General features: G+C 37.2%; 1 protein-coding gene across 3 annotated transcripts in view; it reads left to right on the plus strand.

Annotated features, from left to right (window-relative positions):
- PPFIA2 (PTPRF interacting protein alpha 2) overlaps positions 1 to 20117 on the plus strand; it is a 737051-nt gene that overhangs the window by 450438 nt on the left and 266496 nt on the right. For all 3 annotated transcript variants that reach the window (XM_069094786.1, XM_069094785.1, XM_069094787.1), the window contains one exon: positions 19160 to 19234. In XM_069094786.1, coding sequence (XP_068950887.1) covers positions 19160 to 19234 — 75 coding nt within the window. The remainder of the gene's footprint in view (positions 1 to 19159; positions 19235 to 20117) is intronic.

The raw sequence follows: 20117 nt of genomic DNA on the forward strand, positions 1-20117 counted from the left end.
AAGTAGCTACCAATCATGACTTCAGAAAGTTGAAGATGAATCATGCTTCCCACTTCTTTGCATAGATGTGATGCAGAAGTGAAGAATAAGGCAAATATTTTTGGACATGGACGACGTCTTGCTTCATTTTGCCTTACTCCATGTTATAGAGTTTGAACAAGGGATGGCTCCTCTTTCAAGAAGGGAATAAGGTAGTAATAGATACACCTAAAAAAGAACAATGGTATATAGTCAGTTTTCATCAACACCTCTTCCTGCATTCCAAGAGAAATCCGACTCCATGATTTTGTTAATAATCCTATTATCTCTAGAAGTATGACAAGTGATATTTGGTTCATGAGGGTGGTAGAAAGAAAATAAAAATATAACCTAATCATAAATTGATATGGAAAGATTATTTAGCTTAATGCTGAGATGATATAATTATTTTTTAATCTCATATTGATTCATTCTTTCTAAGAATTGATTTTAACTTTTCTAACAATGAGAAAAAATGGTAAAATGTTGACCAAAGCAGAATCCTTTGATAATATTCAACATTTTTTTACTGTTTATCCTTAGAGTAAAAACATTAAGCACATGCAGTTTATGGAAGTGGTACTAAAAGAAGGGGTTACAAAACAAATGCTGTTTTATAGGTATCTTAACTTATTCATGTGAAGAAATCACTCCTGGCTTCCTCAAACACAAATCTATTTAGTCAACTGATCATTTTTAATGCCACCTCCCAGATGATTGAATATTTCTACTATTTTGACCTTAACCATAATGCCCATGCTTCTCCCTCTTCCTTTCCTTTCTCCTCCCTCCTCTCTCTCATTCTTTCATGTACCTCTCTTCTCCAGTGAATCAAATGATCTCTTATCTAGTATGGATATTGTAAAGAGGATTCAGATAAAAAGAAGAACTCAGTGTCCTCAGTGGTACCATTCATGTCTAAGGCTCCAGTCTTCACACTTTTCATTATGTAAGACACAAAATCCACTTTACAAGCTAATGATCCAATTTAGTTACATAAACCACTTCACACATCTTAATGAATAATGCAAATGTTTTCTGTTTAACTTATTTCCCCTCTGACCCCTGTATAGAATTCATGAAGTATGTTTTCTTTATGTGTATTTTTCTGTTTGTTTCATTTTTGCCTTTCTTTGTAAAGCTTTCCCAAATACCTAGCACATAGTAGGTACTTAACCAATGCTTATTGACTTGACATTGAGAGGGGGACTTGTTATACCTTAGAGAGAGAATAAGAGAATAGTATGTAATTGTCTCAGACATTCCCTTCTTTCCCCCATAAAACATATTAGTCTACTTCCCATAATACTGCATATTGAGTAATTGAATTAGATACTATGCCAATCTTTGTTCATGTAATATGCTTCTATTTTCACGACTTTCAAATGAAGGAGTTAGCTTAGAAGGCTTCTGAGGTCCCTTCCAGCTTTGTGTTCATGATATTATGTTACATGTTATATTCTATACCATCATCCTCCTCTGATGCTTTTTCTTGGTGTGAAGAGGATCTTGAGTTCTCATTGACTGTGCCATTGGATCATAAACTGACAGATTCTAAAAATCTGGGCACATCAATGAGCTATGTGTTTAGGAAGAGCTCTGCTAAGTGTGGGAAATCTCATCCTTGTCAAAAGGTCAGACACTGTGGAGACACATTTTTGCATGGAAAAATTAATAAAAACCCTGACTAAAAAAATCAATCGATTATCAGGTATTTCACAAGTGCCTACTCTTTGCCAGATACCTTATTAGACACTGGAAATATAAATTTTGAGATAGTTTCTTCCTCCATGAAAATTATATTATAAGGCATGAAAGGCAATGCATTCAGAATTGGGGAAAGGAGTGCATAGTGATAATCTAATAAATCTTTGAAGTAAACAATATTCCATATGTTCAAAATCATAGAATTTTAAAGCCCAGTGGTATGAGTGAATGAATGAAAAAAAAATTCCTTTTATTAAGTACTTACTGGATACTAAGCACTGCAGGAAGTGGTATAGATTGAAATATAAATGTGGAGACAGTTCCTGTTCCCCAAGTTGCTTATCAGTGAAAACAGTGTACATAGTAGGGTGATAGCCAGAGAAATAGATAGTTTGGTTTGAAACTTTTCAGGGATGGAGTAGACTGACATGTACTTTCATGTAGTAATAACAGTGTTGATCAGATTATGGTTGCACAATCAGAAGAGAGAATGGCTTTAGGATGGGTGGCTAGTGAGAAGATGGTGGATAGTAAAGTTAATCATAGGGGAGATCACCTAGATATTGTTTGCCTTGTGAAGCACTTACAGTTGGGTGGGGGTGAATTTTGGAGATGAAAAGTCCTTAGCATTTGTCTAGGGCATGAAAGGATGGACAGGAGTAAAGTGAGGCATAACTGAGCTTATGTGAGCTACATGAGGCACTTCTATGGAATCTGCCTCTGGTATATGGTGTATGTTTCTGGTTATTTCTTTTTCAAGAAGGATACAATAAAATTATAATTATATCTATATAGGTATAGAATAAGAATTTTCAGTAAAAAAAAGAATTTGAGAATTTTCTGACTTAGGGGAAGAGACAGGGTAAGAACCTATTAATTTCATTTGTACAGAGAACTCCTAAAGTGGAAACCATTTTGATTGATGTAGATCAGCAAATTTTTGAAACTCCCAGTGAGGAAACTCCCTGGACCACTGCAAATTGGCAACCCATAGTAAAAGTAGAGTTTTAGGGGACTGTCAGGGATACTACAAGTTTGAATACCTTTTCAACATCATGCACATGTATCGGGGATGTGCTGGAACCAGCTTGAACCTGCTAAAAAAAGAAGATTGTTAAATTTTCAGTTTGAGCATTTATTTATACCTCAGAAATGGGCAAATATTACAAATTAGAGTCTGGTGTAATGTTTCATTGATTTACTAGTCTTAAGAAAGTAATGGAGGAGTCAAGATGGAGGAGTAGAAACAGGACTTCCTTGGGGCTCCGGCTTCCACCTCCTCCAATTCATGAAAAAAGTGACTCTGCAGAAACTTTGGAGCTTAAAGAACCCACAAAACGACAATGAGAAGGTAATCTCCCACTGAGGACAGCCCGGCAGGCTAGCATGAAGTGGCCAGCACAGTGCTCTGGGAGCCGAGCCCATCCCCACATGAGCTGGGGGTTTTAGTCTTAGGGTGGGCCTGACCAGCTGCCAGCTGGAGGGACTTTAGATCACCAGCAGCTGTGGTGGTTTCCAGAATTATCAACACATAGATGCTAAGGACAAAGTGAGAGGGTGGAGGTCCTGGGGTATATGACCAGCTTGCCAGAGCATGTGGAGGCTTCAGAGAGGGCACCCAAGTAATACCTTTGACAGCTGAGAAAACCCCAGCAATTGGGACAAAGCTCACCTGTCTGATAGCAGAGTCCTACTTGTTGTGACTCCAAGATTTCTAGCTGAGTCTTAGCTCCATTTCCTGGCCCTTTGTGCACACCCAGCCACATCCTGCTGTAATGTAATGCCAAGGAAAGGCAACTTCTCAAGGTTCAGAATACCAGCATAGGTGCTCCATTTTATTCAGTGACAAATTAAGAACAGAGAAGATCAAAACATGACATCATTCAAAATACAGCATTTACTAAGTGTGATTAAATAATCTCCAAGTACTACCCCACCCCAGGACCTTACATTCATTCAATCAATTACAAAGTCCCTGTTCTAAATACTACTCCACCCCTAGGCTGTACCTTCATTTAGTCCATCACAAAGCCCCTCTTCTCAAATGGAGATTAGTTTCCAATCATAAGTAAAGTACATTCATTTGTTCAATCATAGAACTCAAAAAGGTCAAAAGTTCCCCACCCCTGGATCACAATTGAATCTACCCCAGAGTTACATCAAGTTTAAGCACAGCACTTAATACCCAAATGGAGGTCTTTTCTTCATCTTGACAGGAGGCAAGTTCTCAGCAATCTTTGTTCCTGGGGAGACAAAGCTTAGCAAGGCCACAAAATACATTGCCAGTCTCTTCATTAATTCATCCTCTGTCTGCAGAACAGTGCTAGGACCCCTGAAAACATTAGCAAAACCCTCTCCCAGGATTTCTGTAAACATACAACAAGAAAATCCTTCTTCAGGGCTTCTGAACCAACAGAAAGGCTCCCAGACTCCTGCAACAACAGCACTGCCCTTCACCAGTGGACAGTATTCACTCTCTGTCTGCAGGACAGTCCCAGTAGCTCTGAACCAACAGAAAGATTCCCAGACCCCTGCAGCAACAGCACTGTCCTTCACCAGTGGACAGTATTCACTCTCTGTCTGCAGGACAGTCTCAGTAGCTCTTAACCAACAGCCAGGTTCCAGGACTTCTTCAACAACAGGTCTGTCTTTCACCAGTGGACAAATCTGGCAAAATAACATCAAAACAGACAGACAAAGTACCAGCAAAACAGCCATGTCTCCTCAGTCCTTGGCAGCTCCAGGGGCAGGTCTCAAAAGTCCAGGGCAATTCAAAGTGGCCCTCAGCAATCCTCTCAGTCTCTCTCTGCCTCCACAAGTGCTGTTTCCAAAAAGTTCTTCTGCCTCTCTCTTGTGTCTCTCCAAATCGACGTCACCAGCTCTTCCCAGTTCAGGACTCTCTTTTCACTCAAGGCAATCCCACAGGTGGGATTAACAAGCTCTGGGTTTTAACACAATCAATTTGAAAACCAAGCCAATACAGGGGGATCTTTATATTCCATTACTATCACACCTGCATGGTCTCATAAAGGAGAAGTCGAGTCAGTGAAAATGGAAAGAGGTACAGCTTTATTGGCAGGACAGGAGTGTTGTTACATTTCTCCCTCTATTATCTCCAGCCCCCTCATGCTTCAGCCCTTAAATCCCCAAAGTGCACTTGCAGAGCTCATGGACAGCTCTCGAGGGAAGGTAGGGGGAGCCAATCAGAGAACAGGGAGGCTGCGTCCAGAACAGCTTGAGTACTCCTGCACGCTTACTCTTAGTCCCCAAGATTAGTCTCGGGGTAACAGGTAAATTGCGTGACAGCACACAATCTGGGCACCTCAGCACTTCCTAGGGGTTAGGGTGCCCTGACTGCTGATGAGATCAACACATTTTGCTGATTGCTCTTGTCTTGTTATGTCAGACCTGAACTCAGAGAGGCTGCCTGAAACCCAAAGAGGAGCTACAGGCCCCAACAAGTCCCCCTTCCTTTTAGGCACAGAGCACAGAGCACCAAATCTTATGAGTCCTGCAAAGCAGGGGGGCTTTTGGACATCTGCATGAGAGGGCAACAGACGAGGGGATAATTACCATAAACAAAAGAATATTCAATTACATAATATATAGCATTCACAAATCAAGGGGAAAAGGATAACAAGGTGGGAACACTTGCCAGGTGTAGAGCGTTTGTTTAAAAAATACCTACTACATACTTCACAATGCAAGGAAGCACACTAAGTAATATCAAAAACAAAACAGAGATTATCAGTATATTTTGTATATTTGCCCACCAGGAACTTATCTGTAGGTGTTGGAACCAATCTATAATACCTTGGGCACGTTCATCAGGTAGCAAATCTTGTTGGGCAGCACGATTGACTTCTAAGGCAAGTTGGTGTAAGAGATTTATATCATGTGTGATATTGGAGGATTTGTGCCAAATCCACTCCTATAGAGGTATTTCTAAAAATCCCTACCAAACGATTTTTAACTTTTCACCAATCTTAATTAGACCTATTATATTTCATGGGTATAACACAAATAGGGTGAAATCTATAATCAAACTTCAAGAAAAGTCATTTTCTTCTAGCTTGTCTTTCAAAAATTCTAGTTTCCTTTAAAGCATCTAATTTTTGCTGAAAGTCTCTACTTTAACTTATCACCTAAATACAAAGACACAGTGGTTGAAATTATCCATGATAGTAGACAAAATAATAGTACAAACCCCTACTGGATACACATTGAGCAAGGGTACAATGAATGCAAACAATATTCCATAGAGAGGAGTCATACATAGACAGGTTGGAGAAGGAGAATAGAAGATACAGATGCAATTAGTCCCATGAGTAAAAGTCCAGAAATCGCTTTTGTGCAGGTTCCCCCGAAGTCTTAAACCAAAAGAGGGTGGTTCTACAAACAGTATGACATCATAACCACTAAGACATTGTTTAAGAATACTGTTAAAGCGGGGTATATTCCAATAAATTGTAGTATGGACTTATATCGTCTGTAAATGATTTACATTAGTAGAAGTAATGAAGGCTTGAGGGGGTCAAATACATGTAGTCACAAATACAGTTACATATGGAACAAGTGATGCAACAGGTAGGTGTCTTGAAAAATAAATCAGGATGGAACCAGTTCAGTTTGTATAGAAAGCAGAGTGATCACAGCAAGAAATATAAACCCTGGGGTAACAGGTTTTTTAGTTCTTTGGGTAGATATAAAAATGTTCAATCTGCCCCCATGGGGGCATAGCTTTTTTGTTTTGGTTGAATTAGGAGACCTCTTCTTCTTTATTCCCATGAATTGATCAAACATAATAGCTGCTTGAGCCCCAGGGGCTAACCATCTATGTTCCTCCCTGCAAAACTCCATGTATTCAGACATCCAAACTGCATTCTGGTCAGGTGTCAGGCAGGCTCCAGCAAGGGCTTTCCAGTCATTAGGAACCAAAACATATGGGGAAAATAAAATGTCCAATTGGGCCATAGTGATAGGGGCTGTAGGGCCATATTTAACTATTGCCTCCTTTAATTCTTTTATTTGTTTCCAATTTATCGGAGTGAATCCTCTCCTACGGCCTCCAGGAGCAATAGCATCCTTTAGCTCAGAAAATGGGCAAAGAGACCACCCCGTTAAATCCTCTCCCCTCTGCTGTGCCAGGGTTGAGGCTTTCTCCAGGCTGGACTGTTCTATAACCTCCCAAGAAGGAGGATGGAGTTTTTCTCAGGGGCCTGTCCAATCCTCATCTTTTTCAGGGGGTGGAAGAAAATGAAACTGTTGTAAATCAGGGAATAAGCCCCTGTAACTAGGGGCACTGCTCTGAGCATGTTTTCCTTTTTCTTCTCTAGATTCTGATCCTTCTTCAGTCTGTCTGTCCTCTACAGAGGCAGCTTTGAGCCCTGCACTTTCGGTTTCATTTTGCACCATGAAATGGCGGACAGGCCGATTAGGCCCAGAAAAGGCTGCTTTTACCAGGCTATAAATTATAAAATCCTTATCCTCTAGAAGCCCAGGGGTAATTTCTTTGTAACTTGTCATTTGTGCCCCAACTATGCCCCATTTCTGCTTATCTAAGCCTGTGTCTATTATCTACAGAGAGATCACTTTCACTTTTTCAATAAATCTCCTTAGGTCCTTAAGTGGGAGGGTCAGTCCCTGACCTTTAACTGCCTTATTAAGCTATTGAGCCCAAATCTCCATTTCCTCTGACTTAATGATGGGGGGGGATTCCCCATTTTCATCCTGAGCCAACCCCACAATTCCCCTGGTCCCTCAGGGCTTCTCCTTTATCTTTCCCCACTAGCGTGGGGGCTCAGCTAAAAGGTCCCTTTGAAACCACACATACTTTGTTTGTCCCTGTTCAGGACACCATTTCTTGTGACCCCAAGGTTTCTAGTTGAGTCTTACCTCCATTTCCCAGCCCTTGATGCGCACCCAGTCACATCCTGAATGGTATCATAAAGGAGAAGTTGAGTCAGTGGAAATGGAAAGAGGTACAGCTTTTTTGGCAGGACAGGCGTGTTGTTACATTTCTCCCTCTATTCTCTCCAGCCCCCTCATGCTTCAGCCCTTAAATTCCCAAAGTGCATTTGCAGAGCTCTTGGACAGCTCTTGAGGGAAGGTAGGGGGAGCCAATCAGAGAACAGGGAGGCTGTGTCCAGAACAGTTTGCTTACTCCTGTGCACTTACCCCTAGTCCCTGAGATTAGTCTCAAGGTAACAGTGTAAATTGCGTGACAGCACGCAATCTGGGCACCTCAGCACTTCCTAGGGGTTAGGGTGCCCTGACTACAGATGAGGTCAGCACATATTGCTGATTACTCTGCATCTTCTTATGTCAGACCTAAACTCAGAGAGGGCACCTGAAGCCCAAAGAGGAGCTACAGGCCCCAACACCTACTGTGGCAAAAAGCCCAAAAGTCAAGTAATTGAGTGGCAACATGAGCAAACGAGGGAAGCAAAGCAAGCAGAGCAACCCAACTTTACACGCCAATTTGGGGGACAAAAAGGATCAAAGTATTAAATGGGAGGAAGACAGTAAAGTCAGAATTCCTGCCCCAAAGCTTCCAAGAAAAATACGAGCTGGTTATAGGCCACAGAGGACCTTAAAAAGGATTTTGAAAAGCAAATAAGAGAAGTGGAGGAAAAATTGTGAAGAGAAAAGAGAATTATGGAAAAAAAATTATGAAATGAGAGTCAACAACCAGACTGAAGAAAATAACACCTTAAATAATAGAGTGCTGGCCCTGGAGTAAAGAGAAACTGAGTTCGGTTCCAGCCTCAGACACTTAACACACACAAACAAAAAATGTAGCCATGTGACCAAGTTACTTAAACCCAATTGCCCTCCAAAAAGCAAAATAATAATAATAATAATAATAATAATAATAATAATAATAGACTGACTCAAATGGCAAACGAGGCTCAAAAAAGCAGTGAGGAGAAGAAGGCCTTAAAAACCCAAATTTGCCAGATGGAAAAATAATCTCAAAAGTTCACTGAAGAGAATCATTCCTTCAGAATTAGATTGGAGCAAATGGAAGCTAGTGACTTTATTATAAATCAAGATGCTGTTAAACAGATCCAAACAAATGAAAGGATAGAAGGAAATGTGAAATAATTCATGAGAAAAACCACTGACCTGGAAAATAGATCCAGGAGAGATAATTTAAAAATTATTGGACTATCTGAAAGCCATGATCAAAAAAAGAACCTAGAAATCAATCCTTCAAGAATTCTCAAGGAAAATTTCCCTGATGTTTTTGAACAAGAGGGCAAAATAGAGGTTGAAAGAATCCACTGATCACCTCCTGAAAAAGATCCCAAAAAGCAAACTCCTAGGAATATTATAGCCAGGTTCCAGCATTCCCAGATCTACGAGAAAATATTACAAGCAGCCAGGAAGAAACAATTTGAATATTGTAGAAACACAATCAGGATAACACAGGATCTGGCAGCTTCTACACTTGAGGGGTTGGAATATGATATTCTGGAGGGCAAAGGAGCTGGGATTAAAACCAAGAATCACCTACCCAGCAAAACTGAGTATCATGTTTCAGGGGAAAATATGGTCATTCAGTGGAATAGAGAACTTTCAAGTAATCTTGATGAAAAAACCAGAGTTGAAGAGAAAATATGACATTCAGATACAAGAAGCAAAAGAAGCATGAGAAGGTAACCAGGGAAAATAAATCATAAGGAACTTATCAAAGTTTAAATATTTACATCCCTACAAGGAAAAACTATAATTGTAACTTATGAAACTTTTCTCACTATGAGAATAGTTGAAAGGTATAGAAGTGTGTGTGTGTGTGTTTATACACATACATATATATGTCTACATTGGAGGGTATACAGGCATATGAATACATATGTGAATGTGTGTATGTACGTGTACAGGTATACATAGATAAAGGGCATAGGACCAATTTAATCAAAAGGGATGATATTTAAAAGGTGAAATTAAGAGGTGAGAAAGGAATATAATGAGAGGAGATGGGGAGAGACAGAATGGGGTAAACTATCTCATATACAAGAGGCGAGGGAAAATGGTTACAGTGGAGGGGGAAAACAGGAAGTCAAGATGGAATGGGTCAACCTTATTCTCATTGAATTTGGCTTAGGGATGGAATGACATACACATGAAATATAGTATCTCACCCTACAGGAGTTAGGGGGGAAGGAGATGAGAAGGGGGATGATGGAAGGGAGGCCAGACTCGGGGGGAGGGAAGTTGGAACCACCCACTTTTGAAAAGGGACAGGATCAAAGTAGAGAATAGAACAAGTGGGAAGTGGGATAGGAGGGAGCGAAATATAATCAGTTTTTTATAATATATCTACCATGAAAATATTTTGCATAGCTACACATGTACAACTTATACTGAAATGCTTATCTTCCCAGTAAGGGTGGTTGACAAGGGAGGAAGGGAATAAATCTGGAATTTAAAGTTTTAAAATTAAATATTTAAATATATATATATATATATATATATATATATATATACTCTCATTAATATTATTTTATATGTAACTGGAAATAAGACATACAGGCACTGGGCCATAGGGATCCATTGTGTCTTACTGGAAAGGTGGGGGGGGGTATGGGAGAAGATATGGGAGAGAGCAGTTTGGAAGAGGGGATATCCAGTGGGATCACTATTTTGGGGTGGTAGGTAGGGGAAAAATGGGGAAAAAATTTATAATTCAAAATGTGGAAATGAATGATATGAACTACAATTTAATAAAGTATTTGATTAAAAAAAGAAAGTGATGGAGAAAATGTTAATACTACCTTGTACTTTTTTATTTTGTGTAATATTTTTTCAATTACATGAAAAAGAAAACATTTTACTATTTAAAAATAAAATTTGAGTTCCATATTCTCTCCTTCTTTCCCTCGCCTCTCCCTTCCCCAAAAGGTCAAGCAGTTTGATATAGGTTGAACATGATCAGGCAAAATATATTTCCATAAACAATACACTTTCAACAAAACATTTGCGATGTGTTTGAGTGCTAGTTGTTAAACATTTGCCAGCAAATACTTGCATGTATATGTTAGAGGCAGGATTGTAGTCAACTGCAAGGCCTCTATCTACAACTTCATGGTTCCTCTCAGAAAGTGATGCTTCATTAAAATTATGAAAATCATGAAAGGCAAAGGAGGAGTTCACTTTGGAAATTTCTCTTTGTTGACTCAAGAGACTATCCTTTATTCTAATGTTCTAGAAGCCTAGAATAAGCTCATGTTAAAAGTATAATTTTTCTATCTGGAAAGACAAGAGTTGAGAAGAGTTATAATTTAGTAGGAAGGGACAGGATAGGGTCTGAACCTATTAAATTCATCTGTATTAGGAAAATTCCAATGTTCTAGTATTATATAACACTGGAATCAGAAAGCCCTGCCATGAGCAGTCAAGCATTAAAATATTTATTATTTTCCATGCTGGTAATAAAGGAATTCATTATCCAAGAGCTTATGGTCTGAAAATGCAAATAGAATCAAAAATGGTTAACATGAAGTCCCAAATGACAGAATCATAACATTATACTAAGGGACACTGGTGGCATCTAGGGGACAGCCTTAATCTTTCGCCCAGAATTTGTAGAGAATAGTTCTGGAACTGATCCAATTTGACATTTCTTAGATGAAAATCCAATATATAATCACCTTGAAAGCATTGCCCCCTCCCTTTTGATCTCATCTTACACACAAAAGGTACATAATAAATCCTTGTTGATTTGGAAAGTGATTTGTCTACACAGCTTTGTGGGGAGAAAAGTATATTCATTCTTCTAAGTAGAATAGGGGAGAAAAAACATGAATCCTGGAAATCAAAGATTGGTGCTACTCCAGTAGCATAGTAAAAATTAAATTGTGTTCTAAGTCAAAAAAGCTTGGCACTTAATATGGTCTGACTAGTTTTAGCCATGTGAACATTGGAAAGATGTGACTTTTCTAAGCCTCATTTTCTTGTTTTTAATATGGGAAGGGGAAAGGTAATAGTGGTTCTACTGATCTCACAAGCATGTTGTGAGGCCCAAATTAGAAAATATTTATGAAAGTACTTTGAAATCTAAAGTGATACATAAATATAAAGAATGATCAAGGTAGAAGGAAACCTTGAGAATTGAGCTATATGTCAGATCTTTCTACCTTGATTATCAAACTATTAGTGTGCCTCAGACATTTTTGTGAGGCCTATTGTAAACTCCAATGGAAATGCCAAGTCAAGTGCAAAGCTCAATGCAAGAATTCATGTTCACACAAATAGTATGATATCAGAAGAAGAAAGGGATGGGATTAGTATGTTCATTAAACCTTGGGTAAATCCCTTCTGTGGATTTAGACTAATTCTAATTTACTAAGTGATTACAGAGAGATTGGCCTTATCTCTGTTTTTCTTCTCTTATTCTTTTAGATTGGAAATATGATCTAATAATAATATTTGAGGAGAGGCATCATGATACAGAGGATAGAGAACTGACCTCGAGTCAGGAAAACCTTCATTTTAAGTACTGCCTCTGATACATACTAATTGGGTTACTTTTGACTGGTCACTTAACCATACATCTCTAAACCACTTGTACTCTGTCTTCTTTCTCCTCTTTCTTCCATCAGAAATCTAACTTCTATCCCTAGACACAGCTCTGATTAGTAAAACAGTCAATACACATTTATTAAGGATTTATTTTGTGCTAGGCACTGAGCTAAGTGCCTTCTTGATGAAATACCCCTGTATATTTACTCTTCCTAGGTCTACCACTGAGGTCCAATTGAGGACATTTAGCCCTCTCTTACTAGATCTTGGACCCCCAACCATGCTACCTCCTCTTAAGCCAGGCTACTATCCATATAGTCCATGCTACCACCCACTTTCAGCTCTGCCTCCCTTATTTGAATTATCTTCTACTATTTGAATACAGTATTCGTGAGGTCAGTGCCTCTCTGGCAGAGATGATGTTGATCTTCGTTTGTAAAGGAAATTTCTGACCAGAAGCTTACTATGCTGATGAACTCGGATCCAGTTGTAGATAGAACTATAGACAGATAGATGATGGATAGATAGATGAGAGAGAGATGGATGGATGGATAAATGGAGATATTGATGGATGGAGAGATATATGTATGAAGGCAGAGCTGGAAAGATACATAGGATAATATATATTAATATATTCCAATTATTATTTGTGGCAATCTAGGACTATTTCACTGCAACTGTTTCATAATGATGTTGGGTGAGATCTCACTTTGACTTCCCAAGCAGTCCCTGTCCAAAGGAGTTATGCAGGGGTCATACTTGACTTTAGCAATAGTTAAATAGATCAGGGGCACTTAGAGGCAGCTGTGTGTTGTTATTTTGCTGTTGTTTGATAAATGACATAGTAGAAAGCTTATGAAAAGTAAGCCTTGAACATTTAGAAAATATTTCTTGTCTCCTGAGTTAATCTACCTACATCTTCATATGGCTTGTCAGTCCTCAAATGTAGTGTCAAAATTGATCTTGAACTTTTGTTCCAAGGCTAAATCTCAAATCGCATTTTCAGCTTTGATTTTAGATATCCTAGAAATGGAATTGGAATAAACATTGTAATATGTTTGAAAAGGATACTTCTTCTACCAGTCATATTTGCTCTACATATAACATTTATCATCCATGAAGACTCAGTTTCCTTTTATTCTCACCCAACATATGGTTGGGTATGAAATTACTGTGACATTGAAAATCCTTCTGATGAAAGCTTTTGATGTAATTAAAATAAAATATTATGAGGTATGTACCCAAAACTGTTCATGTAAAAATGTCTGTGCCATCTTCTTTAAAGAAGATATTTTAGTGAACAGTCTCCTCTCTCTTGTAAAAAAAAACTTTGTAAATCATTTTTAAAAAATAGAGAACTTATATTTACTACAATGATGGATTCATGTAAAATTTCTAAAGGCTGTTTATATTTTAGAGCAATTGGGAAGCAAATTTTAGGACATGGACCATGTATGTTGGGTGTCTATGTTTAGGGAAACCTCAAAAATATCTTCTTTTTCATAACATCAACAGAACTGTAAGTAACAATTTGGAAGTTTTGGGGTAAGTACCATGAAAGGGAACCTCAAATGAGTTTTTATGGACAAATTTAGTTGTGATGGCCTCACTCTGGGATACAAGGCCTTGTGGGGAAGATAGAGTTGCAGATACTGACAGACTGCTATTGAAAGGGGAGAAAGATGGGGTCAGAGTAGGAAGAGATATTTGGTAACTTCTTATTTTGACTAATCATCCTTGAGAACTAGGTGCTAAGCTCAGTTATTTTTCCCTTCTGAAAAAAAAAACGGCCAATGTCAAGCATCTATTTTTGTGTCTTTGGAACAGCCCTGAAGTCACATCACCAGAGTTATAGTTCTCCCATCAAACAATCAATAAACAAGCATTTATTAAGCAACTTCTGTTTGCAAGACATTATACCAAGCACTACACATCGACCTTGCCTAATTTATTATAAAGGAACAGGACATGTTTTATAAGCAGTGGAATTATTGAGGAGAAAATGCAACTATTATAATCCCCCTGCCCCAGTTTTTAAGAAAAAGTAGAATGTGGTATTTATTTTAAATGGTAGCTGAGTTATGTTGAAAGGAACACAGAATGTGCAATCATAATCTAGATTTCTTTCTTAAATCATACACTAGCTATTTGTGTGACTCTAGGAGAGGTCACTTCCTCATCTGTATAATGGAGATCTTAATACGTATCACCCAACTAAAAGGATAGGTGAGGAAAGAATTTTGTTAGGAAATTTTTTAAACTATATAATGCCATTGTTATTCATTATTATTAGTGTTGTTCTTATAATTGTTTAGGAACCATTTATTTTTATGTTTCTGAAATGGACAGACATTAGATCAGTGTTTAGTTTATAATATTAACATAATGAATTAGTCAGAATTTCCCATAAGAATAAATGTATTAAGAATAATTTATTTGAATATTAGTAAAATACTCATATCTAATATGTCTGTTTGTAGCATTGATTCAGACATTCATAGTGTTGATTCAGCATAAAGTTGGAAATGACCTTCCTCTTTATCTTATTGAAGAACAACCTTTATCATCATTTATGTTTAATGTGGCAGCACTTAATGAATAGGTCTTTTCATTTTACTGGGATATTATTCCAATTTTATCTCATCATATAGCCAGATAGGTTTTCCTCAGAGACTTTCTACTCTGAGAATATAATGTACTTAGCTGCTAACAATTAGAGAATAATTCAGAGAATTTATGAGGGTATCTTCTCAGAAAGAATAATGCAAAAACTCAGTCATTTGATATATAAGTATATTCAAGTAAGTAGATTTATATATACATATATGTTCATTTATCTCCTAAGTTTTGAAAAACTAGAAATTCTAAAATTCATGAGAATAACCCTTCATCTACCATCATTTTTAGAAACTTACAGAGTTCCATTTTTAACCTGAGTAAGATATGTATGTTTATCAACCTACACAATATATAGAAAGAGTGAATATTTCAACTTGACTGTTTTGCTATTACATTGGCACTAAATTAATTTAATCAATTTAATTCCCACTAGTAATACTGGCAGTCATAAACATTAAGAGGTCTAATTTTCATATGCCTTTTACATGCAAAGGACATTCTCAAGACAGCCCCAGTTGTTCAGTGGCTCATTGGTCATTAGAACTTTTTGTCCCACTTTTCTGCATTCATTAAGTATTTGACTTTCTTTTTTCAATACCTTGACTAATGGGAGATCCTAAGACTTGTTGATTTGGTTGGAGTCTTACCAGTCATCTAGCCAAATCCTCTATCAGCTTTTTATTGGGGGAGGGGGAAAGAGGGACAGAACTTGGGAGGGGAGGGATTTTTTTGGGGGGGGATTTTGGTTTCTTTTTGGTTTGGTTTTGTGATATGTGTGTATGTATGTGTGTGTGCACACATTCAGGTGTTTTGACAGGTGTTCATCCAGTATTTTCTTAAATACTTCCAAGGACAAAAAATTTAGTATCTCACTAAGAGGTCACTTGATTAAGGGGCATCTCTAGTTTCTAGATCTTCCTTAAGTTGACTTTCACATCTTCCTTTATAATTTTTGTCCATTGATTTTTGTTCTGTCTTCTGAAAAAAAAAGTCTACCACCTCTTTTGCAAGAGGTTCATTAATTTTAACTTGAGTATCTTCTTCCAATATCCCCTTTTAAATCCCTTTTTCTCCAGGCTAAAACATTTCTAGATCCTTTACTCCTTTCTCATACAACATGATTTGTAAAACTATTCATGATCCACTTGGCCTACTGTAGTAATGCTCAAGTTTTATAGTATTGCAGAATTAGGTAAACAAAGAATATAATAAATGAAAGACACTTCACAGATGATCTAGGTGAAACCCTTTATTTTACAATTAAGGTATCAGAGCTTGAAGAGACTATTAATCGAGGTCACAAAATTGGTTAATGACAGAGCCAAGATACTTTTACCACATTCTTCATAAAATGTCGAGTGAATACTATATTTAAGATACATTTGAACTAAAGCCAAATAAAATATGATTCTCCCACCATGTTAACACTATTTCCACTAATGCGGCATAAAAAATTAGGTTATGTTGGCCATTAGATTATATGAGACATTATATGAGTTCCTGTTACATTTGCAATCTCCCAAAACCTATGGTCCTTTACAAATAGGCTGCTCTTTAGTCAGACCTCCAACTTGCTGTATTTGAGCAATCTGAAGAACCATACTTTTATTGCTTCTAAATTTTTGTCTTAGTTATATTCATGTTTCCAACCTGTCAGAACATTTTCAAGCTTGATTCTGTCATGACCACATAATTTAGCTAGTCTTCCAGGCTTTCTGATTTCATTAGCATGCCTTCATTGTCTTCAAGGCTTTCATGTGGCTTGTCACTAGAGACCACCCTCAGTTACTTAATCGATGTGGTTTATAATCAATGAGTACACATTAGTATGCCATAAGATGTATTGCCAAGTGCCAATCTGCCTTTGTGTTATTGATTTTCCATGAATTAATACTCTGTGCAAATATACTTGCCATTACAATTATTCTGAAAATTATTTCCTTCTTAATGATTTTAGAGTGGAGAGCTGGACTTGGACTTAGATTATCTGAATTCAAATCTCAGCTTTGACTCAGTATTGGTGTGATCATTGGGCAAGTTATTTGGCATCCTTTGAACTCAGTTCATCTATAAAATGAGGGAGTTTAACTGGCCTATAAGGTCCCTTCCAGTGCTAAATCTATTACCCTATGATCTTTAGAAACGCATGATCATCATAATGAAGAATTACTATCCTTTTATATCGATCAAAAAGTAGTCTGATTCACATAACCATTTTGAATTGATTCTGGGTGAATGGAAATTTACAGTATTTGCTAAATGAAATGACTCATTTATAAATACCACTTTCTCCCAAGTCAGCATCTGTTTTTTTTTCATTTCTATGACTAAATGTATTTTTATTTTAGTAAAGGGGGTATTTTGTTCACATAAAAATTACTATCATCAAGTTCATTAAATTGGTATTGTTTAATAATTAATATTACTTTTTAAAGGTTAAACGGAAACTCACTTTGCCTCAAGGGTGAGACAGTGTTGTGCTGTGGAAAGTGTACTGGCCTTGGAATCTAATGGCCTATGTTTAAAGTCTGTCTGACTTTGGTCAAGTCACTTAATCTCTCTGGGCCTCAGTTTCTTCAACTGTAAACAATAGGTTTAAATTAGATGGCCTCTTAAACCCTTTTAGACACTAGAACTATGAACCTTTCCTTCTCCATTTCCTTTCCTTCCCTGCCCTCCCCTCCCATCCCCCTCTGTTAACTGTATGCCCTCTATTTTCATGACCCCACTAGAACAAAATCTCTGCATTTTAATACACATTTGCAGGATATTTCATAAGCCATCCCACCCATAGCATTGGGCTAGAATTAATTAAGAAAAAAAAATGTAGCTTCTTTTGAATTTCATTTACTTGATATTTGAAAAATATATTGGTTTTATTCAAATATCTATCTTCTTCTACAGTATCTACTCTGCCATTGTTCTGGCTTCTCAACTTATTCATCACTGGGAGATAATGAATCATCCAAACATTTGATAAGCATCTCTCAACACCAGATATATGCTATGCACTGTCCTGGTAGATACAATATGTCCCTGGAAAGATACAATATGTAGATAAATAGGACTCAATTCTCAGCACCAAGAAATTTAATAATTTGATAGTGAGTCTATATGACATACACAGAAAAATATGATACAAATTAGGAAAATGATTTGTGGATAAGGATAGTATCAAATGCTATGAGGACCAGAGGACAACAGTACCATCATTTTATTGGGGGATTTAGAATACTGTTCTATATGGAGATAGATAGGTATTAAATGGAATTCTCAGGTCTCCTTGACTTTTTTTTTTTGGAGGGCAAATGGGGTTAAGTGACTTGCCCAAGGTCATATGGCTAGTTAAGTATTAAGTGTCTGAGGCTGGATTTGAACTCAGGTCGTCCTGACTCCAGAGCCAGTGCTCTATTCACTGCACCACCTAGCCACCCCCTTTCAGGTCTCCTTACAAGTTCTGTATTATAATATTTAAAGCAGAATGAACCTTCAAGGCAACTTAATCCTATCCTATCATTTTACAGATTAAGAAACTACGGCCTAGAGAGGTTACAATTTCCCCAATGTCACAAGGTAGCAAATGACAGAATCAGTATTGGAACCCAAATCTATTGATTTCAAAATGAGTGTTCTTTTCACTGTACCATGCCTCAGCTATTTCTGGGGACCCAAAAGTCCACTCCTGAATCCCAAGATCAGAAAATAGACAAGTAATTTCCCATTTCTCAGCAACTCTGCAAGCCTTTTCTTCCAATAATATCACTAATAAGCAATTTTCTAACATTCATTCTTTAGCACTGAATTAAAAGCATTGTGGGGTTGTTGTTTTTTTTTTAAGACACTAAATGTCTACTGGAAGTTAACTAAGCATCCTAAAGAAATAAAAAGTTTTAATGTGTTTTTTTCTAGTAGTCAATTAATTTCAAGTGAACATACTTAAATTACACTTCAGTCTTGATAAACTGCTCTTTATAATAAATCACAATTCACTAAAATGCAAACCAATGTAGGACCTCATCCAAAGACTGCATGCTATTGAACAGTTAGAAGGACTACAATGGACAACCTACTCCTTAGACACTGGCTTAGGCACAGAGATACTATCATGTGTCATTTTCTGATAATTTAGGGTTTTACAGACATAAAAGAGATATCATAGTATCGTATATTTAGAGCTAGAAGGGGCTATCTAGTCCAACCCATTTTACAGACATGTTAATGATGGATTGTACACCTTTAAAGACTTATGGAAAGCACATTACTGCACATGTTTTGGTTTTTCTTCTAGGTAAGGGAGCGACTGAGGGTTTCTTTAGAAAGAGTCTCTGCACTGGAAGAAGAACTAACAGCTGCTAACCAGGAGGTAACCTCACCCACTTTCTCCCCTTTTGAGGTTCAATATTGCAAACATGCTGGCCCTTGTGTTTTCCATCACTTTTATTGCAACTGTCACCAAGAAAAAAAAAGAAAGAAATTTCATGCAGTCCAGGCCACTGAACAAGGGGTATTGGAACAAATTGTCAGAGCTGGATATTTCTTGATCCCTGCTTTATTCAGATCTGTCACCAGGAAAAGACAAAAGAGGGGTAAAGCCAAGAACTAGTGACAAGACCCTACAGCTCTTTACTTTTTCATGCACAGTATTTCACTGAGGTTTTTGAGCAAAACCAGTCACTTTAGGCCGAAGAACACAAGCCCTAAATTGGAATTCATGTCAAACATTGTTATAACATTAGAAATGTGACAGTAAGAACATATAAAATGTTACAAATGAAATGAACTCCACACCCCATTTAAAAAGATATTTTCTCTTAGGTTTTGGATTCTCTTATCTTGCCAAAGCATGGGACCATAATTGAAAGATGCTATTGAATCCCCTTCAGGTTATGTTGTTGCTGTTATCTCCAATTGTAATATTTGCAAATGATGAGCTGTGCATAAAGAGTCTCATCAGTTCTTACCTGGGAACTATTATTCTATGTTACATGCATTACATTTATAAAGGACGGTTTCATCTTTAGGTCTTTATACACAGAAAATGACTTATATTCCATTATAGAATCAATAATGCTAAATAGATACCCTAATGTTTCACTCAAAAATGTGATTAAGCTAAGAGTGAATACCACCTGAAGATAAAAAAAAACATTATGTTAATGTATCTTGTTTGGTAATTATTCTTTCAATCCTATTGATGCTTTAATATATCAGAATATTTTTTTTAAAAATAACTCACAAATATTTTA

Source organism: Petaurus breviceps, unplaced genomic scaffold, assembly GCF_028583685.1.
Source record: "Petaurus breviceps papuanus isolate PSGF00001 unplaced genomic scaffold, PetGlider_PUasm1.0 221, whole genome shotgun sequence".
Classification (NCBI taxonomy): domain Eukaryota; kingdom Metazoa; phylum Chordata; class Mammalia; order Diprotodontia; family Petauridae; genus Petaurus; species Petaurus breviceps.